The sequence below is a fragment of the Anarrhichthys ocellatus genome, unplaced genomic scaffold (assembly GCF_004355925.1).
Source record: "Anarrhichthys ocellatus isolate YVR2014 unplaced genomic scaffold, GSC_Weel_1.0 scaffold17, whole genome shotgun sequence".
In the NCBI taxonomy this organism is placed as follows: Eukaryota; Metazoa; Chordata; class Actinopteri; order Perciformes; family Anarhichadidae; genus Anarrhichthys; species Anarrhichthys ocellatus.
In genome coordinates this window covers 6,713,933-6,739,150 of record NW_022280047.1, presented here as the reverse complement: position 1 = coordinate 6,739,150, position 25,218 = coordinate 6,713,933, and the positions used below count along the sequence as shown (strand labels likewise).

Here is a 25,218-nt window from a genome sequence, read left to right as displayed (position 1 = left end):
AAAATGTTTTTCAGCCCCCCCCCAAATAATTTGGGATTATTGGCTTTAAAAAAAAAAAAAAAAAATCTTTTTTTTTTAATTTTTATTTTGGTGATGTCAATAAATGAAACTATTTTTTCTCACAATGAGTGTGTTCTGGTTTGTATGTTTCCTCCCCCTTCTAATTACAATCCAATAGCCTATCATCATACTTAACGATATAAATCCCGGGCACTAGGACCTTGGGGAGGCTGCTGTGCTGGCTTTCTCACTCTGCCAAGTAACGTCTCTCGTCAACGACAGCCAGGATTATAGCCAAGGAGTTTAGCTCAAAGTAAATGATGCACGGAGTGAAATTGTAAGTACAGGTAGATCAAAATCTTATTCCCTTCTGCTCATAATAAAACAAGTAAACAACTCAAAAGTTGACACTGTCAGGTCCATTCTCCATCCATTGTGTGCGGCCCCTTTAAGAATTAGGATTTGGGAGTGACGCGGATATGAAAGCTAGTTTATCCGTCTTTCCTTTACAAGCAGGAAAATTATTTCTCTCTCTTTATTTGAGAAAAGTTCATATTTGTGTTGTCAAATTTCACTATGACCCTGAAATTCTGTCTCTTGTGTTATCATATACTGAATGCAAGCAAAACTACAGAGCAAAATCACACTCTTTCTGATTGAACCAATCTATGAACTGTCTGAAACAATAGCTATCCGCGGCCTCAAATGGGCCCCAAAAACAATTGCGCAAACATGCCACATGCCACACTACCTGCGCAGACATGCCACTCACCTTGGGGCTAAGCCCCCCCCTTTCTTTGAATCCTAGAAACGCCCCTGCACTCAAGTGAGTACAATTCTGAGTTACTTGTACTTCACTTGACTATTTCAATTCAATCTACCGAATGCTTCCACTACACTGCAAATGCATTTCAGTTTGAAATATTACACTTTTTGACTCCAGTACACCTCTCTGCTGCTGTGTCGCGGTTCGTGATACTGGAAACGTACAGTGTTATCGATGCATAAGAGGTGTGGCATCAGATAACAGTGACGCATGCACCATCCCTTGTAGGGGGAAGGGCTATAAAGGCCCTGCTGCCCCACATCTTCCTCCTCCACAGACGTCGCTCTGTCAGCCCGGGTGGTGGTGTGTTACGTAAGCGGCCGCGGTGTCTCTTCCTCCTCTCAGCCGGTCAGAATGGCAACGATCAGGGCTCTCAGGAAACTGTGCCAACACTCCCAGCATCAAGTCTGTAAACTGCACACGACCGCCTCGAGGTGAGTGAGTCCACCAGCTCTGAAATCTGCTTTTTATTTGGGTAAATTCAGTCCTACTTTAACGGCATGTTCGGCGCCTTCCTCTCCAACATGAGACGATATGTTTATTAATATATATATATATATATATATATGTATGTATTTTATTTCTGAATGCGTCGGTCTCCTGTGATGTTGTGTTCGAGCGGATGGGATACCTTGCGTTTTGTTATGCAGGGTCTGCTTGATTTTATTGTACTAAATGTCCGCAGCTGGTCACATTGTGGTGCGCCCCTAGCGGTATGCCGGTAACATTGCAGCGGTCAGCTGGCTGATGAAATCGGTCTCAGGGCTTGCACCCGGAGCTTCAGGACCCAGGTTTCAGCTGGAGACCGAGGTGTTGGGCTACACACAAGGAAAACACATCCACATTCGTGCTGGTTGTGGATGACATGCGATCATTAGAAAAAGCATAAATAATGCACACTTTGGACATGTTCTAACACGGTTGCCAGATTTGCAGTTCAGCATGACTCAGATAAATGTAATGATATAATGTCGCACACACACGCCTTAAAAACCCAAACCCCGTGTGGCCCTTGCACATGACTTGCAGCTCCAAAGGCACAAGGTGTATATAATTTAAAACCTATGACAAGTCATGCATGAGTTATTACCATGTATCACAACAAAGATACAACTTTAAAGCATTGACTCACTTTCATTACACATAAACGCAACAGACTCTGCATTGAAATACACACAGCAACAGGTAACATGTACAGAATAATACTAAAAAGATAAAATAACAACATATGCACAAAACCCCAACTCTTCTCTGAGGTTGGCTTCAATCAACATTGGCTGTGTGGCCATACATGTGAATAGAGGCATTTCCTCGTCAGTAAACCGTCTTTGTGTTTAAATTGGGGTGAGGCTAGGGAGCGGCATTTCGACATATTTGCTCTGGAACCTGGTACACTCATTGGCACCATGGCCTCACCCATTTTGCCCAAGGATGCCAGAGGTGTCATTCGTTTTGGCAGAATAAAGGAGGGGTTGCGTAACTGTTGATGGCTCATTACTCTGTTGTTATTAGCTACTGCTTTCTTGTTGTTATGCAACCAAAGCAGCCAGACTGGTCAACCCAGTTTGTATAAATCTGATTGGATAAAAGCTCTACTTAAAACAAGCTGCACTGGAAGCAGAGCAACAGAGGAAGACCGTAGCTGTGCAATGAGAAAATAAGATAATGGGAAAAATATTTTTATAAATTATAATACATGTAGTGTATTTAAGAAAAATTATAAAATAGATATAACTTTGATTCTGTTTAGGCCAGCAGAGAAGGCTTTGCAGGCCCTGACGGCCCGCCACTGCTTGCAGTAAACCACCATTGACTTCTCTTGCTGGGATCTAACATATGGTAGTGTAACTCTACAGTACAAGTGCTGGCGAAGCATACGACTCTGTCAGGTCAAGTCGTGCTGTGTCTAACTTTAGAGGCTAGAATGTGTTCTTACCCCGGCTGGGTCGTTGAGATTGATTACAGTCTCTGATGGAAACCAAGGCAGTCAAGTTTGTTTGGATAGAGTAAAACTGATTCAGATATTCAAGTTGAAAGAATGTTAAATGATTAGCGTTTGTTGTTTGAGTAGTTTAATTACCTCTACAGAACTACGTGTTCTGTGGCTTGTGATCATATTTAGTCAATAAAACCTTTGGCTCTGTACACTGGGCTCAGTACAGTGTACTAAACAAGTAAATAAATTGAACCCTTATTTCTATGCCTGACTAACGACAGAGACACAACTTGTCCTCTGACTCCAGTCTTTTTTTTTTTTTTTTCTTCTGCCCAACTCTCAGACAGGAGGCGGTGGTCATCTCAGGAAGGAAACTAGCACGACAGATTCGAGAGGAGACCCGGGCCGACGTGGATAAATGGGTTTCAGCCGGCCACAGGAGACCCCATCTGAGTGTGATTCTGGTGGGAGAAAACCCAGGCAGTCACTCCTACGTCCTGAATAAGACACGAGCTGCAGCTGATGTCGGTAAGAATAAAACCCGTGTGTGTGTGTGTGTGTGTGTGTGTGTGTGTGTGTGTGTGTGTGTAAACTCCACTTTTCTATAATATAATAACAAAAGAACAAATGGCTGTGTTTTGAGTTGCTTTCTCACTTCAACCTCCCACAGGAATCTCTAGTGAGACGATTCTCAAGCATTCAGACATCAGTGAGGAGGAGTTATTGGACCTGATCTACAAAATCAACACAGACCATCGTGTGGACGGCCTGCTGGTCCAGCTGCCTCTGCCAGGTACAGAGAAAGTGGAACACTAGGGCAGAGAGATGAACAATGAGTATTGTGAATCGTGCATCTGTAGAGTTATGTATTGTTGTTATCGGGCAAGACAGACATCGCATTGACTGAAACTGTCCGTGTATGCAAGTATCAGTCAATATGTGTTGGCAGCATGTGTTACAGCACTAAACTGTTAAGATTTTCTTTATCGTTAAAGGTAAAACACTTTGCAATTGTGAACTTTTACAAACTCATGTGTGTTCTTGAACTAAACCCCAGAGATCTAGTTGTCCTGAATGTAGCTCGTCTTTGTTTTCTGACAGATCACATTGATGAGCGTGCAATCTGCAATGCAGTTTCCCCAACCAAGGATGTGGACGGCTTCCACGTCCTAAATGTGGGTCGCATGTGCCTGGATCAGTCCACCATGCTCCCTGCCACTCCCTGGGGAGTCTGGGAAATTATTACTCGCACAGGTAACAACAGGAGTGATCGCTTACTTTGTCCTCCGGTAGGGCTGAGCGGTTGGCCGGTATACTGGTTTTAATTTCCCGTATGATATGCGTCATACTGGTGCACAGCCGAAACAACTTCTGTCACTCTTCAACAGGCAGCAAAATATATTGCCGAGCGTGTTGCGGTCGGAGCTAGTTGTCTTAAGTGTATTGAGAGGGAACCCTAGTCATGGTTATAACAACAATTAACAACCCACAACTAACGCTCTTTAACAGGGCAAAACACTACAACACAACAGTTTGTAACACTAATAATTGTACATTTATAAAATTTCACCGCCGAACTGCATGCTGGGTACAGCTCGCTAACAACGCTGATTATCGTAATATGTGTGGTATTTGTTATAAATGTACGTTGGTACATAGAGGGTGATAAGAAGCTGTACTTGGAGGGGCTTAGGACCCAGGAGAATGTAGGTGAAGGAAACAGGAAGTGACGGAACGGAAAACACGCCACACAAACAGCTGTTCACCGCTCGCTGGCCGGTTGGCTGGCCGGTTCTTTTCGGCGTTAATTAATTAATGCGTTAATACGTGATATACCGTGAAACCGCTAGAATCTTACAAAATACCGTGATATGCATTTTTGGTCATACCGCCCAGCCCTATCCCCAGGTTGAAATGCTGCTGGACGAACTATCTAAACTAACTATTTGGATTCTCGTCCTCCAGGTATTCCTACTATTGGGAAGAATGTTGTAGTTGCAGGACGCTCCAAGAATGTGGGCATGCCCATCGCCATGTTACTGCATACGGACGGCCGTCATGAGAGGCCCGGAGGTTGGTTACTGTTCATATTTGTTTATCCGTGCATTTAAAGATGAATTGTTCAAATACACGGTACCAATCTTAAATGTTCTTGTTGCAGGCGATGCCACGGTCACTATTTCTCACCGTTACACTCCAAAGGATCAACTTCGCCAACACACTAAAATCGCTGATATCGTTGTGGCAGCTGCAGGTTTGTGTCCCTGTTCTGAAAATGTTTAAATAGTTTAAAGCTCATTTTTCTGAAGTACATTTGAATTTTTTTCGTCTAACTGTAACGTGCGTGTTTGATGATCTATCAGGGATTCCAAACCTCATTACCGCGGACATGATCAAAGAGGGAGCAGCGGTGATCGACGTTGGAATAAACAGAGTGCAGGACCCGGTCACCGGAAAAAGCCGACTGGTTGGAGATGTGGATTTTGAAGGTGAGACTGGACAGCGAACGTGATCCTATTTCTTGCATGGACATGCTTAGCGTCTCAGGTGTCTGTAACTACATGTCTTTTCTGTCTATATTCAGGCGTGAGACAGAAGGCGGGCTTCATCACCCCTGTGCCCGGAGGTGTGGGACCCATGACCGTGGCAATGCTAATGAAGAACACTATCAAAGCGGCTAAGAACGTTCTGTTATATCCCCAAGAGAGGATCCGCATGGCGGCTGCGTCCTAATGGGCTGAAGAAAATCCAAGCCACTGCGACACATTCCACCCCCTCATTTGTTACTTGGAGCAACCTGACGAGCTCCCCTTGCACATGGACTGGAAAGATGATAGCTTCAAGGCTCTCTTCCTGCTGACATCTGTCCTAACTTCAAGTCCAGCCATGTTCCGACTGTTACATTCACTCATGCAGCTGCAACTTTTATGTTTCAGTATTCATGATGCAATGTTTTGCTTTGGACTTTTAAGGAATCAAGAACCATTTTATTTATTGCCACGTTGACATACTATTTAAGCATGGATGGATGCAGCATTTTAAACGGAGCCTTTCAGGCCTGTCTGTTGTGCTTCTTTCCGTTAGTTTAGCCTTAAGTACCAAGAGTGACGAGGGCTAACACCATCAGGAACACGTATGTTTGTCAATAAATGAGCTTTAAAGATTCACAATTGCCTTTGTAAAAATTTTGAAATAAATATTGGAAATATGTTCTCGCATTGATGCTTTCTGTGTGTACCAATTGCCTCTTCACTTACACTAGAAAACAGTGATTTTGTGCTCTTACTCTCTTTACAGTATTGGATTTAAATGTATGCCCTCATTCCAAATGTAACTCACTTCTCGGGCACTATCATTGAAAGGACTTGTGTCTTAGTACCAGTATTGAATAACCACACTACTTTTGATCCAACTTTCCATATTTGGTATCATTACATCACAGATACATGAGTATCTGTGAGTATCTACTAGATTAGATCACCTTTGATACCAGATGTTTTATTCTACACTAAAGCCCTCTCTTATTAAATCATATACTGATTTATAAACTGAATCTGGTTATCTGTAAAAAAAAATTCCCACAATTATATCCCTCCATTCCTTTAACGCACTGACCCATTTTGAAGTGACATGGAAGCAAAGAGACTGGGACAGAAATAGTCTGATTAGTGTGTGAGAAAAATATCTGATACACTGAACTATTTTCTCACTTTCTTTCATCGGTTATAAGACGTGATGGCTTTTTTTTTTTTTTAGGTCACCTCAATGTTAACCTCGTTAAACCTGATAAATAGTTGAGCTGACCCCTTACTCTATTTTTTTCCTTTTAATTCTCGTTTCTATTTCAGTGCTGTGGGAGGTATCGCAGGCATATAGGGAGGACCCACTTGGTGTGGTTTGAGGGGTTCATTGAGTTTCGAAGTTGTTTTTTTATCTATGCATGTGGGATTTACGATGAACCTGTCTAATCTGCTCCACTTGGATTTTTGTCATTGCATAGATTAAGATATTAAAAGCAGAAGGAAGACTCAGCAGTAGACATATTTGATACTTATTTTGCCTACCAAACAGCCAAATGGGCTGGTACGGGAATGTTGCTCTTCCTTTCATATACTGGACAAAACTCATTTCCATGCAAGCTAAATTCAAAGTATTTTTTTTTTAACTGACAAGAATCTGATTTATGTAAGAACTTGTTTCTATCTTGGGAGTCCTTATTACTGCATTAACTTCACTTGTATAAAATGTACTAAATAATAACATAGCACTCAGAAAGGGACCATTCTGCATAATGATTACATTAACTTTTCAAACTTTGACTACACTGACAGCACTTTTGTTTTACTTTCTATTTCAAATGTTAACTGTAAGTACATATACACAGTTGTAGTATAGTTGTAGTGTAGGTCCTGAGTGGTTACCATAACTGAGCATATTTAAACTATGTTCATGTGTTGGGTAAACTGACGTAGGAACCAGGAACCGTAAAATTTTATTTCCAGACGCTGACGGAAGACATTTGTAGACGCACACACTTCCGCAAACTAGAGCCGCTTTCTACTGAACCAGGCTGCCCGTGTGGGTTGATGTTGGGTTAGTTGTCTCGGTGATGGATCGCAGCAGATCACCCGACAGAGCTGGCAGAGAGAAGAAACACGAGAAGAAGAAGAAACGAAGACGATCCTCCTCTTCTTCGTCTTCATCATCGTCGTCTTCTTCATCCAGCAGCAGGAGTCGAAGCCGATCGTCAAAGAAAACATCACTCAAAAGTCAAGGTTGGGACTTTTAAAAACAAAGTAGGAAGCGTTGACGTCAACAAAGGTGGTATTATCATATAACTCTGTTAAACGACGTCCTCTGTTTCCCTCAGATGTGAAGACACAAAAGAAGAAGCGAAGAAGAAGCTCCTCTTCTTCGTCGTCCACCTCTTCTTCCTCCTCATCTTCTTCGTCGTCGAGTGACGAAAAGACAAAGAAGAAGAAGAAAAGTAAAGCCAAGAAAAAGAAGTCGAAGAAGAAAAAGGAAAAGGCGAAGCTGAAGAAACAGAAGAAAAAGGAGAAAAGGGAGAAGAAGAAGCTGAAGGAGGAGAAGAAGGAGAAGAAGAAGAAAGCAGAGGTGGTGTTGCTGCCTCCAGTAGAGAAGCCTCCATCTTACCTGGAGGTGTGGCAGAGTGATGAGGGGGCAGTGGAGCTCGGACCTGGTGGGACATTACTTCACTGAGCTTTTTGTATATTATCACATCTGGTTGTTGAAATAATGTAGAAGGATCAGAACTGCAAATTGTTGCAGATTTATCCTCAGGTTTTAAGACATAGTGATGGTTTTCTTTCACTTTTTAATTAATTTATAATCTAAATGATCAATGGCAACATCTAAGATGACTGACAAATGAATATTGTCTCACAGTAGTTATATTATCGTCACATGTAGTGTGTTATATTCGGTTTCCTCTGCAGTGATGACAGACGAGCAGAAGGCCCGACTCGCCACTAAGAGGCCCATCACCAAAGAGGAGTACGAGGCCAGGCAGAGTGTGATCCGCAGGGTGGTGGACCCAGAAACAGGACGCACCAGGTAAGCCAGCGAACAAATGTGAACAAATGTTCTTGTAATAAATTCTACAGCTCAGGGTTGCTTTTTTCTTTCTTCCAGATTGGTGAGAGGAGAAGGAGAGATCATAGAGGAGATGGTCAGCCGAGAAAAACACAAAGACATCAGCAAGGTACAAGAGACAGAGGTTCAATTCTAATTTTGTGACATAAACAAAGACTTCCCTTTTATATCTAACGGTGAACGTGCATTCATCCCATAGCAATCCACCAAGGGAGACGGGAAAGAATTCCAGAGGAAAGTGAACCGGTAGAAGATGACGTGATCTACTTCAGGAGCGGAGCCTCAACAAGCTGAACATTGAAGCGTCACCTCAAACGGCTGCGTGTGATTTCACTGAACAGTATAAAGGGACATGCACTCGTGATGTTTTTAATGCAGATAAAAGACAATATCTCGTACTGATTTGCCTTATTAAATCTATGCTGGAGTTAGTGAGCGACTTCCGTTTTGTGTCGACTGAACTCTGCACAAGGAAGATGGTTTTAATATTCAATGATGAATGTGTTTTGTCCATGTTTTCAGTGAGGTTGTCTGTCTTCTGTACCTGCTACTCAGATGATGTGACTGAAAACAGACCGACAGTCAAATGTTTTTTCATTTTAAATAAACTGATTCCTGTTGTACAATACGAAGCTGGTTTAAGCGTGGACTCTCTTTTGGCTACGTACTCTACGCCCACTCGTAGATGTCTACTCACCTTCACATCTCAGTTTTTTTTCTTTGGTTCTCTGAACAAATTTGCATTTGAGTGAACTGATTCCTGAAAAATAAACAGTTTGTGTCAACTGCAGTGACTGATCCTATATTTGAATAATCCGTGCTCTCTGAAGAGACATGCTATGGAGCTTATTCTTCATGACTTTGACTGTGAAAAAAGGCCGAAATGACTTGGTAGTTTATGTTCTTTATACACTGTACATAAAAGCACAAGGGAATGAATAAAATGAAGTTATCCAAAACCTACAAGATACACACCCTGTACAAGGAAAGTATTTACCAGGGTATGTTGCATATATATACACACAGCCTATGAACGCTAACTGTTGATGTAACAGTGGTGGCGTTGCATTAACCCGGGGACAGAGCTTGAGACAGCGACGGATTGCCTAATGTCGGTGAAATATTTCAAATAGATTTCTGCTTTGTACATTTCCTTTCAAGTGAAAACAAGACAAAGCCTTTGAAGCAAATATGGCCCCTTTTTCTATTTCCACAAAGTCAACGGTCTGTCCTTTTCCATGAAGTGAATTCAGGAGTGAGCAGCGTTCGTTCTAGGCCTCGCAACACGACGGTGATGTAAGGCAGAAAAAGGAAATGTAAGGCCTCTGGAAATGTGTGTGTCAGCAGCAGAATCATAGCGACTGTCTGCCCAGAGAATCCAAACCTCACAGATGACCGCACCGCTTCTTCTTTACATTGTTTGGGGGATTTTAATATCCAGGCAATCTGGGGGGGAAGGACATATGGTTCAGTAGTTGCCAACTTTAGATGAGTGCGTGTTTTACAGCATTGCATTTCCTTTTTTTTCTAATTACTATTGATTTCCAAACAGCCGTTCTTTAATCAGCAGCCTCCGAAAGAGTTTTATTTATATGGCTTCAAGCCAGATCTCTGAAATGGTCAAAAAGCAGAGGGACTGTACTACAGTTAGTAATGGCGCCTTTCTTCACCAGGGTGGCTATAATCAGCCCTGATTAGGGAAGTCATAGGCACCTATACATAAGAATGCACACTCAGTTATCTAGCATTAGGTCTCCCCTCATTGATATAAAAGGGCTGGACAAAATATTAGAAACACCTTTCAGTATAACACAATACAATTCAACAGCATCACAAACTACAGCCTCCAAAATCACCATTAAATCGATCCTCTAAAAAAATGATATCCTTCATGAAGGCAGGACTCTCTTTTGGACAGGTGTACCTAATAAACTGACAACTGAGTGTCGATCAGTTAAGACCGATCAGGTTAAGTGGCACTTTCAGTGAGAGATCCCTACTTTTTTAGTAATGGTCTTTAAAAGTGTTGCATGTGTCCCTGTGCGTTTGTTGAGTAATAAGATGTATTCGGATTCCCTCTGTGATCCGACGTCTGGAGAATTTGTGCCCGTCGAGCTGATTGTCAATGCGCTGTAACATTCCATCAACAGTCCGTTTGATCTTGTGGTGCGGTTGAGTAATATTGCACGTTTCCCTTTCATTTGAGCCCATATTGGTCCATTGCAGTCAGCTCCCTACATGCCTGTCAGAGGGCCAAATCATTTGAATGAATAAATCACACATCTGCACCCATTTCAGTGATAAATGGCGAACAGCGTTAAGTAAGTCTGAGCTCTGTGCTCCTACTTCTGACAGCATTTTGTACAGAATTTACAATTTGCAGATTTGTCTTCCTCTAAAGGCGCAGCAGAACAGAGAAACCTTAATGGAGGAGGATTATCTATGAGCACATTCAACGCCTCATTTACAGCTGAGGGATAACCAGAGAGAAGCCATATCCCAAATTTGCAAAATAGATAATAAACATACAATATATGACACAAGATAGCAGTTCTGTTGATACAATTCTGCAGATCTGTAAGTTAACGTAAGAGAAATACAATACTGTGCCAGGCAAAGACCTCTTTGAGTTTTGGCTGCTGCAACTAAAGTTTAAAGAAAAATTAAAACCAACATAGCTTAAGTAATCTTAAAACACACTTTGTTCACAAAATCAATACATTTTAAAATATCTATAATCTTAAATAAGAAGAGTTATCATCAATCATTAAAGTGTATCCTGAATGAGGTGGTGTTTACCCCCGGAGTAAAGAAGACACTTGAAACTGGTCTTCAGTGGACCAGATACCAGATCTGCACTGTAATATAACAATTATATACAAGCCTCATTAAGCCGTTCAACTACATACTTACACAATCTATTCCATTTGTACGCAGGAGACCGTAATCATGTCCTTTCTGTTCATGTACAGCATATCACTCTATACTGTTTACTTTGGCACATTAACCGCACAGTAGCAGGAGTTTCCCCAATAGCTGAATTGTACGCGGCTGATTCAGGAAGGTTCAGCAGCGCAGTACGGTGAGATGTGGTCAAATGCTAAAAAATCCCAGGAACAGTTTCAGTAGTTAAAGGGTAGTTTCTCTGTTTGCTGCATGTGATATCTGGATGGTTCTTTGTTCTGAGGGGCGACTAGAAAACAAGCAAAACTGGACTGTATGGTGAAACATTAGCTAGAAATATTTAGTCCTATATGAAACAAGTAGGAGATCTTAATCAAATGTATTGTTAGCTTACAGAAAAAACATTTTGAAGAAATCTTCAAAATATACATCTCCGCTAACTGTCTGTTTGGTCACACTGGGAAAAGAAACACATCCAGTCCAGTTTTACCTGATTTTTAGCTCAAGAACACATCTTATTATCTCATTAAAAAGACATAACTTTAAAACTATTATACTCGCCGTTGATCTCTATAGTAATTGCTGTGCTTGCAGTGGCAGTAGTCAGTTACAGAGCAGAATCAGAAACTTGGACCTGATACAGGCGGTCTGTAACCACGTTGTGTTGTTTGCGTAAGTGTACAGCATCGGGGTGCTTGTATGTGTAACCATCACCAATCTAAAAGTCTGCTGTAGGAAAAGAACTGAGCTAGTATTCAAGACTGTTAAATATGTATTAAACAGTAGAAACAGTCTGGATCCCTACAATGTAAGCTTTGTCTGTTTGTGTGCAAGGTTCCTGTTTAAGGTCTCTTTGAAATGCCTGTTGAGTTTTGTGTAATAAAACAGAGAACAGAGCCATAGCCTCTGTTCATAAATATCTATGTTGAGTGTGACTGGCATTAGTTTATAAAGAGTGGTTTGTAGCACCTAGTGCAAGCCAGCTGTTTTGAACTCTTTGCACTTCTCTTCGTCATGGGTCTCTTCCTCAGCCCTGTATATTTTTAAGGTACTCTCACATTGTCTCCCTCATCTCATTTGGGGCTGAGGATGCCTGGTTCCAGCTTGGTGCTGCTGCTGCGGCCCCAGCAGCTGGCTGTGATGCTCATGCTGCGCTGCGCTGCTCCCTGGCTGTAGCTTTGAGCGCAATCCAGCCGCTCCCGCTCCAGCCGCTCGCCGTCTGACTGGCTCTGTGTGCGTTCCGGTCTGTTGTGGATGCTGCCTGTCGGGGAGCTGGGGGTCGGTTGGGAGGAGATGGTGCGCAGCAGGTGGTTCCTCTTCCTTAGGAAGTCACTGTTGGCGCCCAAGCCAAAGCTGCCTTTACGCAGGACCATGCGTGCACTGCTGGACTTAGCTGGCCGAGAGCGGTGGCTGTACTCCAGCTGGGACAAATGAGCCGCATATCCCTCTGTGATGACCTGTTGAGAGGAGACATGCTGTCAAATATAACGAATCTGAGAAGATTTACTTTCTGCTTAATTGATATGTATTTATTCAGTTTAATAAGTTATTAATTGGTTGTAAGAGTGGCAGTATTAGACCGTACCAGGGTCCAATGTTAAATCATTTTCATTGAGGTTTGGGTATTTACTTGAGCATCCTTGAAATAAGTAAATTGAATATTTATTTGAAAAGCAAGATCAATTCCCCAAGTTATGCACAACATAATCAAATGGTACCTGGCACTGGTGCTGCATCTTCTTGGAGGGTCTACCGACAATGTATATTTGGGAGGGAGGGAGGCCAATGGAGTTGTAGACTGAGATGTCTTTGGTTGATCCGTAGCCGGCGAAAATCTTCAAATGAAGCTGGAATCAAAGAAATGAACAAGAGCATTATTTCTTGGCGACTGAGTTAATATTTCTCTCATAGTAATACCATGTCAGCATTGTTGTTTTCACCTCTAAAAGTATTAATTCCTCATTCATTCCACAAAAATCAACACTACACATGCACAAACTAAGGTACTACTGCACATAGACCCCCCCTTCCTCCCAGTCTAACCTCTGTCAGGGACTTGAGGAAGTTGGCCTTGTGTCTGAGTGGGTCATGGACCAAGCCGTCGCAGAAGGAGACAATGCCATGAGGGAAGTTGTGCTGAGATAACCAAGCCACTACCCGCTGCTTCTGCATGTCTGGTCGTCCTGTCGCATAGATGATCAAATAGCCTAAATCCTGCCAGTGCCTGCAATGAGGAGGAACAGGAGGATAGAATTAAGACGTAAACAGCAAAGAGACTCTTGTGAAAACCCAAGAAAACTGGGGTGGAAGAAAAGCAGCTCGGTACCTGACGACATCCACGGCTCCTGCCCGCACTTTGGGATCACTGCCCATGATTGACACACTGGCAGCAAATGACCCGTCAATGCTGAATACCACAAACTCGGTGCCGCGTGGAATAACCGTCAGGTAGCTGTCAGCAAATGTGTGGTCGCCTCTGAGAAGTGAAGGAACAGCAGAGAGTGAGAAAAAGTGACATTTCCTTTGAGCACACTGAAACACAACAACAAACTTAGCTAAAACCAAAATATAAACCAGGCTGTTTGATAAAATGCACACAAAGCCTGGATAATTCAGTAAAGTGTGACATGCCATCAGCGGTTGGGAAAGGCCCTTTTCAGGTAAAAAATAATACAATTAAAGATGTCTGAAACCTGTAATGGTACATTTTTACTTCGTATATGTTTCTACTCAGTATATCATATTGATGCATAAGTAATTTTGCTCTGAACTTTGTTGAACTTCACCCGTGTCTCTGTTGTGCAGAAGAAGAATTCACTCTTGCCTGCTCCTAAGATAACTAACTGTGTTGTATGAGAATGTTCCAGCGCCAAGGCCGACCTGCCGCTTGTTTTGGTTGCTGGCCGTTTGTTTTTCATTGTTGTTTCTATCAGTCTGAGACCAAAATGTCTGTAACATCGGCCCCCACCTTTACTCATTCTGTATAAAGAAAGCACGTTCACTTTTTTCTTGGTTCTTCCTCACTGAGACTGAACGTATTTAGTTGTGATGATTGAGCCTTCTCTGTGCAGAGAATAAATACAAACCTTTTTTTTATTAACAACAGTTCAACACACACACACACACACACACACACACACACACACACACACACACTGTGTGTATGTATGTATATATATATATATATATATATATATAAATATATAAACACACACTCATTATCGCCAAATTGTTGGAAAAATCATTAGCACCATCATAATATCATCCACTCCATTTAGCTTCTTTGGTTTTAGGGTCCTGCTTCTGTGCATGCTGGCTCACTGTTAACCTCATGATTAACTGTGATGTTTAAGCAGAACAGTGACCTCGTTATTTTTATTAGCACCTGTGCTTTTCCTACTATGACAAGTCAAAATGTCTGGTGTGAAAAGGTCAACGTAATCTCACCTGACAACCATTTTGATAGGGTAGACCCCGATGCCCAGACGTTTGTCCTCTGGGATGACAAAAGACACACGGCCACTACTGTTGGTCACTTCTGTGTTGAAGAACATCCATTCTCCTGATGGAGGCTTGGTCATGATGTGGAGGTCAACCTGTACAGGATTTAAAAAAAAAAAACAGGATTTAAAAAAAAAAAAAAAACATGAGCACAAACTACACAGACATTATTGAAATGACTGAAATGATTCTGTGTGCGCTGTTGTGTTGACAAAGGAGAGATCACCTTCTCCCCGGCCAAGGTGACCATGTCCAGAGGGCCGTACATGAAGCGGCCTGTCACGACCTGCTGGGAGTCTTCTGTGAACACTGCGTCATTCAAACGGTGATTAGCAGTCACGTTCTGTCAAAGGAGTGAAAGAAAGGTACATGCTGAAATGGAATTTTCTCCACGACACTGAACAAAAAAGTTGAGGATTACTCTCATAACACATTTCTTCATTATTTGATGAGATTTGACGGATGAGAGAAAGGTCAGATAAAAGGAAGAAATCAGGATTGTGTGAGGCACTACAGTCCCCTGACACTGCCTTTTGTATATCTGATGCTCACCCTGATCTTCACATGAGTCCTCTTGCGGAGCCACTTCTCTCGAGGTTTTGAGGGGGTGAATTCAGTCACTTCTTTTCCATCGAGCTCCAGGATGCTCGAGTTTTCATGCCTCATGACCTACAGGACACATTTCAATGAGTCATCCTCAGCATCTCATAAGAGGACCTGCTGGTCACTTATTAACAGGCCATGAATAGTGGCAGGTGTTCTGATGTTGACTCACCTGTCTCAGGAGAAAAGACACCACATCAGTGGACTCCCAGTATGATGCGTGGAAGAGGTGCGGTAAAGCCACCGTGGGGAAAGCGGTCAGAGCGTCGGGGCAGTACAGAGCAAAGTCCAGCCGCTTTGTGCCCCACCAACGAGCCGCAACTGCGATGGGAATGGAGTGAATAGGGTGCAGACACGTAAGGTGAAACTGTAAGATTCAGCGGGAGGTATGCGATGCCACGCAAAGGTGCAAACACCCCTGAAGCTCGAGAAAAAAGATGATTTCAATTATGAACCACAATCATCAAAGATCCCAGCAGTTTTCCAGCTAAAAAGAAGAACATCTGTAGTTTATAATCAACAGGAAAATCAAGAGCAGAAGGAAAAGAAAGATAGTTAGAACTGAAACATGATTATATGAGCAACTGAAGATTGTTATTCATGTTAGTATGGACGTGATTAAAGATGATGGATTTGGAAAAGTGTGGATTTATATCTCGGAAATAGAAATGACTCCCTTAAATCCTTATGAGTTACATTTTGAAAGAATACAAGGGAAGAAAAAAAGCGTTGACTTGTTGGCTTGTGACACAGTATAGAACAGTGAACAGAAAAGAACTGCAGCCTCACATTGCTTTTAGATGTCTGTCCCCCCCCCCCCCTTAGAAAAATACCTTGGTCCACTTCAGTCTGGGAGTCCAGTGAGACCAGATCAGATATAGCACAGTCCAGCCCTGCTGACAGGCAGTTGTCGTACTGGCTAGTGGGACTTAGACTGTCACTAGCCTCACTGTCCAGCTCTGCCACTACATCTGCATCAGGAGATCCTTCGGCCGGGTCAGCCTCTGCTTTCTTACGGGACTTAGGAGGACTTTTCAGGAAGAATTTGTTTTGTGATGAAAGGGCGAGTTGGGACAAAAGGCTGAACTTTTTGGACTGGTTATTTTGGCATGATTTGACTATGGGGAGAAAACAAAGACAAAGAAATCGAATGAAAAATGGATTCATGTTGGTAAAGTGACAGTTTAAACAGTTTGAAGAGCGTCTGGTTTCAGTAGGCTGCCTTAAAAAGAACTGTGGATGTCAAAGGTAAAAAATGATTGTTAGTACAGTAACAGTAAAGGCAGTAGGGCACGGATGCTGTTGAAAGTCTTCTGATGCTCTGGTAACACATGAACAAAAATTGGTTGTAATTAGTTTATGTTCATCTGCAGAGTTTAGCTGTAGGTGCGAAAACAGCAGAGTGCAGAACAGTAATGTGAGGTACAAATAAATGCTCTGGTAACAATGTGAAATAGTGAGGAACGGGAGGACATTGGTGGACAATCTCACATAAAACACAACAGAATACTGGTCATCTCCGCAAAGACTTGATTTGGGAGTGGACAATACAGGGATGGCTGAGGGACCCAGGTGTCCACATTAGATAAATGCAGCACTTCATTGCATTAACATTTAGACAGTGGATAAGTAGGACAGACAGTGAAAAGTGGCGCTAAACTTGCTCTTCTTCAGGACTTTGCTCGCTCGTCGTGGGACTTTGAAATTTAACAATGTGGGGAAAACTCTGCTAAGCAGCAGTAGAAAAAAGATGTCTCTGGCTGACTAGACCGCTCCAGCTGGAGTGCAGGGTGTGTGTAGAGTCAGAGTAATGGGGTTGAGAGAGAGAGAGAGAGAGAGAGAGAGAGGGAGAGAGAGAGAAGATGAGGGAGGAAAGTCGGAAAAAGAAACGAGACAGAACTAGAGAGAAGATTTAGACTGAAAGAAGAGAGAAAGAGGGGGAATAACTAGACCTGTTCAGTTTGTGTGAGTGGAAGGAAGAGAGAGAGAGACAGGCTTGTTGGCATTGAGAACACTTACTGTTGGCTATGTTGGTGGTAGTGTAACTGTCTGCCATTCCTGAGACCTGGCTGGCAATGCTGACCTCACTGGCCCTCCGCTGGGCCCGGGAAAGGGGGCCCGTTATGGGGGATGAGGGGTACGAACTGTCCATGAAGACACCACCATGAGACTGAACAAATTCCGCTATTGAGTCGAAACAAGGAGATCCCATTAGACAGAGACACAGGTAAGGGGAACTCACAGTGATGGGGGGGGGACGTGTTTTAGGACGGCAGCAGAGAAATGTGACGGCAGGCACCATTGTTTCAGAGGACATGTGAAACCAAAATGTCAGATATGTGGAACCGGCCACAGTAAACACGGAAGCATGAGTACATACAACACTTAAAATGTGTTACAGTTACACCCATGTGTTGGTATCTCTTATGAAGGTGCTTTTTATCGAATAGCCAAGTACCATCATGTTTAAGTCTTTGTCTTTGTAGACAAAAGGAAATAGGTCTGGAGATGTGTATCAGATGACCTCTGACCATTATCACAACAAGAAGCACAGGAACCGTATGTTCATGATTTGTAGGTAGAGCTCCACGTACAGTACACGATACAAACACAACATCACAATTTTCACATCAAAATGTCTCTGAAATTTGGATGATAGTATCAACACATGTACCTTCTGCCGACGTCAATAATAACATTTTATAGAAGTGATGCAGACACACTGAAACCCGTCTTAAAAACCACAGCAAAAAACATTGAACGTGACATGTGACGGCAACAATTAAATGTAACACCACATGAGATGCTTATTAGATTTTCCAAAGTATTTCCATGACAAGTTGTAAATATTTTGTACTATTTCTATGTCTAACTAGAAAATTCTTAAGAGGCCAAGAATTTAACCAGTACTGATTATCTTACACAAAGTAATTTAGATACAACACTACATGTTGCAAGGAAAGGTATAGCAGTATATATAATGGTCTATCAGGGTATTTGATTTATCAGAAACATGACGGCAGCTCTTGACTCTTGAAACAACAGAGATGGAAATACTCAGAAAATACACACGATAGGTATAAATCTGAGCATCTTGGACGTGACAGCAAGAAGGGTTGTAACAAATAGACAAAAGAGACAAAGTGAATGGGGGTGAGGACAGATACGGGTGAATGGGAGAGGCTACACACACTCCATAGTGGCGGGTGTGGCTTTGAGGGAGCCCTCCTGCCAGTTTAGCACAGGCACAGGGATGCAGGTCTCGCTGATGGTCTCCTGATAGCGAAGGGACAGAGGAGGCCCGCTGTCAAGTAGCAGCTGAGCGTTGCTCTGGACTGTCTCCACTACAGAGGGAGTTGGAGGGGTAGAAGGGACAGAGGTCGGGGAGGGTTTTGGAGGTAGAGAGCCACGTACGCAGATATGGGGACAGGAGGCAGAGAGAGGAAGAGGGAAAGAAGACAAGGAAGACACAGAAAAAATATGAAACAAGAAGAACTGAATGTGAGACAAGAAAGCAGAGTCAAGCTCTTAGTTGAGCCCATTTCTTTTAAATCGCAACTGCTAGTCAGTCATATAGTGTGATACAACACTGCTGTAAGATTGTAAATGCCCTGGAATCTGCTGGTCATAAAACCACTTGAACATACTGAACTCAAAAATGATATTGAATTTGTCTTTAAAACATAATCTGTTCTGAAAAGGCAGACCTGAGGATATTAGGATTAATTAGATATTAACCCTCATGTGGCTCTTTTATAAGCCCTGGTTCTGTGGTGGAAGGTATGCATTTTAACCTTAAAAGAAAATCCTCTGCTCAGTAGTTACCATAAGACAGATATTTGTTCAAAAAGGGTAGGGGGAGGCTGTAAGGGTTACTCCACAATAATGAGTGTCCAAACAGAAACCACCAGCAGGACTATGACCACATTTAAATGAATAAACTGCTTCGCAAAAGATGTTGAAGCACAAACAGTAGAAACATGTTTAATTTTCCTTTGAGTCAATGTTTACTCTGTGTGTGTGAAGGAACTCGTAGTGTGCTGTGAAGGTATCTTTAAGGCACATGCTGTCTATGACAAGCATCCCTGGGAAACGGGACAGTGTCTCACGTGTCAGCTGATCTTAAATCAAAAGGAGAAATTAAACAGCCATTTTATAAAAAGGGAATTTTTGCATTTGCTTCTCTGTGTGTGAAGCCTGAACTGCATTAATTAACTGTAAATGCATGACTGGATATTTACTGAATTGATATCACTGAGGCTTTTATTCATCATCGGTGCAGAAGGCTCACCCAGCAGGGCGGAGTTTCCATCTCCCAGTGGGAAGCGTTGGTAGCGGGGAACGTTGAAGGGAGGCAGGAGGTGAAACTTCCTCTCCAGTAGAGGCTCCAGGCGGGAGGCTGAGGGATCAGCTGGGTGGAACAGGTTATAGACCTGTTGACAGGCAGGCCTCAGCTGGGCCACTAGGGGGAGAAATCAAACCAAAGATATAAGAGAGGAGAGGGGAGGAATCTCTGGACCCCTTCCCACAGACTTCCTTCAGATATGTTACTAGCTTTTAAATATTGGTAATGACAACTAGACATACAATTAACACTTTGTAGGTATGCCCTCTACAGGTCACTATGCCAATTCTTGCATCCCCACCTTGTATACTGTGTCATAAACAATGTTTGCTATCACTGATTAAATCAGATTAAATCTGTCCAAATCAGCTTACCATCCAGCACAGGAATGACAGTCTTTCTCAGGGCGAGTACCAAGCCCAGTGGAGAGCCAAACATGAAAAAGTCAGACACTTCGAAGTCAAACTTCCATCCTCCATCCAGCATAGTGCTGCTGCTGGACCTGCGTGACACTGTGTCGTTCCGCAAAACACTGGAATGTATGCTGGAAGGACAGCAAAAAGTAATGTCCATAACACAAGAAATGAGAGGTTATTTCCCAGATAAGGATTTGTGTCATCTCACGCTCAACACACCTGGTCAGAAAGGCCTGGTGTTGTTTTATTGTGTCCATTTCGTAGGTGGAGGAGTCACTTCTCTTGCGTGGCAGTTGTCGCTTGGTGTCGTCACCTGTGCTCGCACGAGGGATGTCGATGTTACTGCGACTGAGGTGGCGGCTGCCCTCCAGGGTCGGAGAGGCAGACCCCTGCCCGCTGTTGACAATAATGCCAGGAGATAGGAGATCCTGGTCCTGCAGGGGTGATTCAGGAAGATTTGTTATGAAATCATAAAACACAATCCATACATCTTATATGATGGATAAAAAGTTTTGCATTGTACAAATTATAGTTGTAGGGCATATTTTCAGAAGGAACGTCGTATTGAATTTCTGATACAATCATATTTATGTTTGATGCATTAGTCACAACAATGTCAAGTCTAACAAGTAGTAAACCATATGTGGGTTAAAAGATATTTTTGTCTCTTACCTGTCCACTGACAACACTGCCCCTGCGACTGCTGTTCTGGCTTTCATTAACCGTCTGATTGCTACTGCACAGTGCATCAAACCCCAAGATTCCTCCAACACAGTCCCCAATGAGGCACACCTATAGAGGTCAATGGTCAGACACAAAGTTAATAAATGTATATTTGTGACGTACATCCATAAGGTTTAGGTTTGCCTAAAATATCTATACACCTGCTCCAACACAGTTCAATAACACAAACAAAGTGAAAATGCTCATAAAAAGGCTGTTTCCCAGGAAGTAAAAATAATAGGATGTTAAGACATTTGTGGTTTTTGGGTGCATACCATGATGCGGTTTTAATATTTAGATATAAAAGGTTTATAAGAGTTTTATAAAAGTCTTCATGCAAAAGGCTCAGCTGTGATACCAGGATATTATGTACATATATCTTTGAGAACAATAACAAAACACAGAAATAAAACGTATATTACACTTCAGTAACTAACCCGGCCAGAGAAAGCTTCCCCGTCCAGAGACTTTATAAAGTCTGTGTACACCTGGTTGGCTCTGACGACAACGGCGGCCATGGCATCCTGATACTGTGGAGCAGAGGTTGCTAGGAGGGGGAGAGCTGCCAGGGGGATGTGGTCCTGGCTGCTAGACAGACAACCCTCATCGTAGCTGTACGGGCTCAGGCTGCCGCAAAAGAACAAAATGAAATTGTGAAGTTATTTTCAGATCGAGGCAGTCCACAGAGGAGTGTGAAGAAACAAACACAGGAGGAGGGAGTGCTTGTCAAGAGCTGCACCTGGATCTTTTCCATAAAAAACAAACAGCAATCACAGTCAAACAGAAAACGTCAATCAGTATCCACAATACTTGCAGCATGCGGCAAAAATGTTAGCATGCGTGTCCTCTTACTTGGACACCAGGGAGAAGGCCTCGGCACAGATGGCAGGGCAGGGTACCAAGCGGATGGCGATGCGTCCCAGCGCCGCGGGGTAGTGAACACGCATGACTGTGTCAAAAGCCGTACTAATCGTGTTGACGTCGGCCTGCTTGCTGTTCTGGTCCCCTCCGCCTGTATCCAGGATGTTCCCTCCGTGCAGAACCAGGATCAGCACATGGATCTTGGAAGGCTGCAAGCACTGCTGGGACAAGTTCTCCTGTGAACAGAAACAAAAAAACAAGGGTGACGGATGGGGATGACAGGGAAAAGAATGTTCAATAAATGATATATTTACTTCTGAAGATATCCCTTTTATCCGCATGACCAAAGACAACATGCTTACAGAGTGGGGAACATCACAGATAAACAATAATGCCTTAGCTATTGTGTAGGGAACTATTTTTGTTTTGTCAGATTTGTGAGTCACATGGACAGCACAATAACAAACAAACTTCTTTTCACAACCAGAGACGGGTAAGGAACCATGAAGGGAAACAGAACAGAGCCGACCAACACTCCACCTGGACAACTGTTCAACTAACAGCAAATGACGACAAGGCTTCCCGAGGACCAGTCACATTAAAGACAACATAATGTGCAGTTTTGTCTTTTAAGTCTGACACAAAACTTTTCAAAGAAGCACTATATGTACACTCAACGCCACAGCTGCAAGTACACAGAAGTTGAACAGAGGTTGGTGAGGTTGAGGAGTACACATGGATTTGGGTTTTGGCAACGGCGGGAAAAAAGAGCAGGGGCAGTAAGTACTGGGTTTGTTCAGGGGGATCGGGGGTCTCCGTGGAGCTACTGTAGCCCACAGTGCACTAGGGCCAAAATGTGTACTTACTGACTGGTGCCTTGTTACCGTGATGGTGGGAATGGGAGAGCTATCGGTTTGGCCGCTAACAGAGCCACGCATCTGAACACAAGAGGACAGAGAGGCTCAGGGACAAACAGCCCTTCTCTTATCCTCCAAACTGTAAAACCTGATGCAAATGATTGTGCTTATTATGATGAAACCATGTTTAACTGAAGCTTTTGGGTCCTGAAGTGCATTTTCCATGGATGGTTCTTCAGGAACATGTATTTCAGACATGATTCTGCTGGTTAGGATTGTGTTTCGTAAATACACATTCACAGTCAAACACACGTACCTCATCTAGTCTTTCCTCACTGGTTGCTCTTTCATAATCCACTGTCATTTCCTTTAACAGCTCACCTGCAAACAAACACATTCTTAACATCAACTAGTAAGGCAGAATGACTTTCCATGATGACGTGCCCGTACTCTTCGTCATACCAGGAGTTTCCTCTGTGTCTGCCGCTTCAATCTTGTCTATGAGTTCATTGGAGTTCCACTTAGCGATTTCCTTTGGGAGGACTTCCTCGTCTGAGAGATCCTCTGCAGGGGCGACACAAGATGAATCGTGATCAACTGAAGTATATGTACCACTCAGGGTTCACAAAATTGTCGTAGCACCAACAGTATAAACAATGTATCATGATTGACAGGGTCATGTGAGTAACATTTGCTTCTTCAGTTATATAACGTTGACCAACATGAAGGTACCTTGGCAAGCGTTCCCAAAAGACTGTCATATAAACCACTAATTAAATATGTACAAGTACTTGACGGTGGCCATTAAATACATTTATGTATTTTCATGTTTAAAGTATAATCTTTGTACCAGTAAGCTGGAGGACAGTGGCCAATAAGTAGTGTAGTTTTATTACCATAATGGATTTAAAAGTTAAAAAAAATAAATCTATTTATTGAACAATTACCTAGTGAGAAGAGGCTTGAACTAGTATGTCTTTTGAATTTACATACATAAATTGATGGACTGTGTTATCCATCCACTGACATGAATCTGTGCTCTAAGACAGATATCCCTTTTTATCCCATAATTTCTCTCCTGTTAAACTGCCAGTAGCTTAATTTCTGAGAAACGGGCTGCCGTCTCCTGTTCACTTTAGTTTGTGATAACAAATTTAAAGTCAAATCTAAAATTGTATGTACAAATGTCACGTAATTTAATTTACTTCCACTGCAGTTATAATACAAATAAATAACACAACTGTTGTAAAGAAATGGAAATCATTTTATATGACTTGCTTTGCAAACAGGAAGCTGCAGCCAGTCTCTCAGAAACACAAACCCCAGAGTAAGACTTCTGTCTTCATTTGATCAGCTTCTAAGAGACAGTGCGTCCTGTACGTAGTTCAACATCAAGGGACTTTTTATCTTATTACTTTTATAGTAATTGTTTTAGTTGCCTCATTTCTAAACATGTACAACAATTCAGTGTTAAACTGGATAAACAATAAGGTGTGAGGGTAAAGAGATATTTATATGATCAATAGGCTTTACCTTAATCAATAAATAACATTTTATTCCAGCGTCAAATGCAAGTTGTATAGCAGTTAGATTATAGAAATGTGTAATTGTAGCAGATATATTCGTTTTAGTCTGTTTTGAAGAGTAAGTACTGCAACACCAGACACACTGAATGTGGCATCTATGAGGAGCTCTCCTCCTACAGCTTTGCTTTATTCGTTGGCACTAAAAACAGCAAAAGGGGAACACGACAGTCAAAAATAAAACTTGCTTCCCAAGAGTTTGTAATAGAGGATTACTGCAAGAGGAACTTGACCACAGACAAACTTTAAAGGTAAAACGGCAATCTGAGCGAAGTCGGTCTCTTTCCAAATGTAATTATTGTACCTCCATCCTGTGATTCCTCCAGGCACCAAAGCACACACTCATGTTCATATACACTGCAGCTTCATTCTGATACACCAACCTCATTTATTTACCAGAATGAAATAACTGCCAACTTCATAAAGTCGCCTCTGCAGTGTTGGAAGATCTTTTCTATTTTCTTGAGGGTGACTTATTTAATAAGAATGTAGGACAGGCATATATAAGCATTATGCTTCTGCCTATCATATTGTATACTAGATGGTGTATAGGTTTATTTATTGTATTGTGTGATGGCTGAATAAAACACTACTACGACTACTAAATCAAATATAACCCGAGATGGGCACTGGAGCAGCATATCAGTAATAACTGTATTAACTGTCACTGAGACAAAGTGTTATGTACACCAATTAATGACAAAGTACTCGTGCATTTAATCCATTCATTTGATAACATGTAATGTTAGGCACGCAATAATTAGTCCATACAAACATGAATATTGCAACGCAATAAATTATCGGATGTCAACACTATTCAGTGTAATGATATCATACCAGTTCCTCACAATGACACGAGCAGACATTTATTGAACTGGAAACAGGTGGAAACAAACAAATGCAGCTAAATCAGTATCAATATAATAAATGACAATTTTATTCTCATTTCATCATCATGTTTATCACTAAATGAAACAATTTCACCCCATTTATTGCTTGGCCGCATCATGAACTGTAAAGGATCGTGTGTGTGTGTGTGTGTGTGTGTGT

The 25,218-nt window shown here is 42.2% G+C and overlaps 3 protein-coding genes across 12 annotated transcripts in view; 2 read left to right on the top strand and 1 right to left on the bottom strand.

Moving 5' to 3' along the window:
- The first annotated feature begins 1,108 nt into the window (after nt 1-1,108).
- mthfd2 (methylenetetrahydrofolate dehydrogenase (NADP+ dependent) 2, methenyltetrahydrofolate cyclohydrolase) lies at nt 1,109-5,972 on the top strand. Its single transcript, XM_031856139.1, has 8 exons — nt 1,109-1,260; nt 3,106-3,290; nt 3,433-3,555; nt 3,864-4,016; nt 4,728-4,835; nt 4,924-5,016; nt 5,126-5,251; nt 5,347-5,972. The coding sequence occupies exons 1-8, from the start codon at nt 1,181-1,183 to the stop codon at nt 5,493-5,495; spliced, it is 1,017 nt and encodes a 338-aa protein (XP_031711999.1). The 5' UTR covers nt 1,109-1,180; the 3' UTR covers nt 5,496-5,972.
- A 1,273-nt stretch (nt 5,973-7,245) lies between these two features.
- arl6ip4 (ADP-ribosylation factor-like 6 interacting protein 4) lies at nt 7,246-9,007 on the top strand. The gene is made up of 5 exons (XM_031856140.1): nt 7,246-7,537; nt 7,633-7,962; nt 8,219-8,336; nt 8,415-8,484; nt 8,575-9,007. The coding sequence occupies exons 1-5, from the start codon at nt 7,372-7,374 to the stop codon at nt 8,623-8,625; spliced, it is 735 nt and encodes a 244-aa protein (XP_031712000.1). The 5' UTR covers nt 7,246-7,371; the 3' UTR covers nt 8,626-9,007.
- Nucleotides 8,366-25,218, bottom strand: part of LOC116388364 (membrane-associated phosphatidylinositol transfer protein 2-like) — a 40,451-nt gene continuing 23,598 nt past the window's right edge. For 3 of the 10 annotated variants that reach the window (XM_031856128.1, XM_031856130.1, XM_031856129.1), the window contains exons 8-27: nt 23,048-23,149; nt 22,902-22,966; nt 22,595-22,666; nt 21,720-21,964; nt 21,305-21,494; nt 20,817-20,936; nt 20,364-20,578; nt 20,103-20,272; nt 19,675-19,845; nt 18,575-18,727; nt 17,403-17,567; nt 16,217-16,501; nt 15,556-15,704; nt 15,333-15,449; nt 15,007-15,123; nt 14,727-14,875; nt 13,606-13,755; nt 13,323-13,503; nt 12,998-13,126; nt 8,366-12,736 (exon numbers count right to left, since the gene is read on the bottom strand). In XM_031856128.1, the coding sequence (XP_031711988.1) occupies nt 12,353-12,736; nt 12,998-13,126; nt 13,323-13,503; nt 13,606-13,755; nt 14,727-14,875; nt 15,007-15,123; nt 15,333-15,449; nt 15,556-15,704; nt 16,217-16,501; nt 17,403-17,567; nt 18,575-18,727; nt 19,675-19,845; nt 20,103-20,272; nt 20,364-20,578; nt 20,817-20,936; nt 21,305-21,494; nt 21,720-21,964; nt 22,595-22,666; nt 22,902-22,966; nt 23,048-23,149 (3,329 nt within the window). In that variant the 3' untranslated portion in view covers nt 8,366-12,352. The remainder of the gene's footprint in view (nt 12,737-12,997; nt 13,127-13,322; nt 13,504-13,605; nt 13,756-14,726; nt 14,876-15,006; nt 15,124-15,332; nt 15,450-15,555; nt 15,705-16,216; nt 16,502-17,402; nt 17,568-18,574; nt 18,728-19,674; nt 19,846-20,102; nt 20,273-20,363; nt 20,579-20,816; nt 20,937-21,304; nt 21,495-21,719; nt 21,965-22,594; nt 22,667-22,901; nt 22,967-23,047; nt 23,150-25,218) is intronic. The other 7 variants (XM_031856133.1, XM_031856136.1, XM_031856134.1 and 4 more) reach the window with 5 other exon arrangements.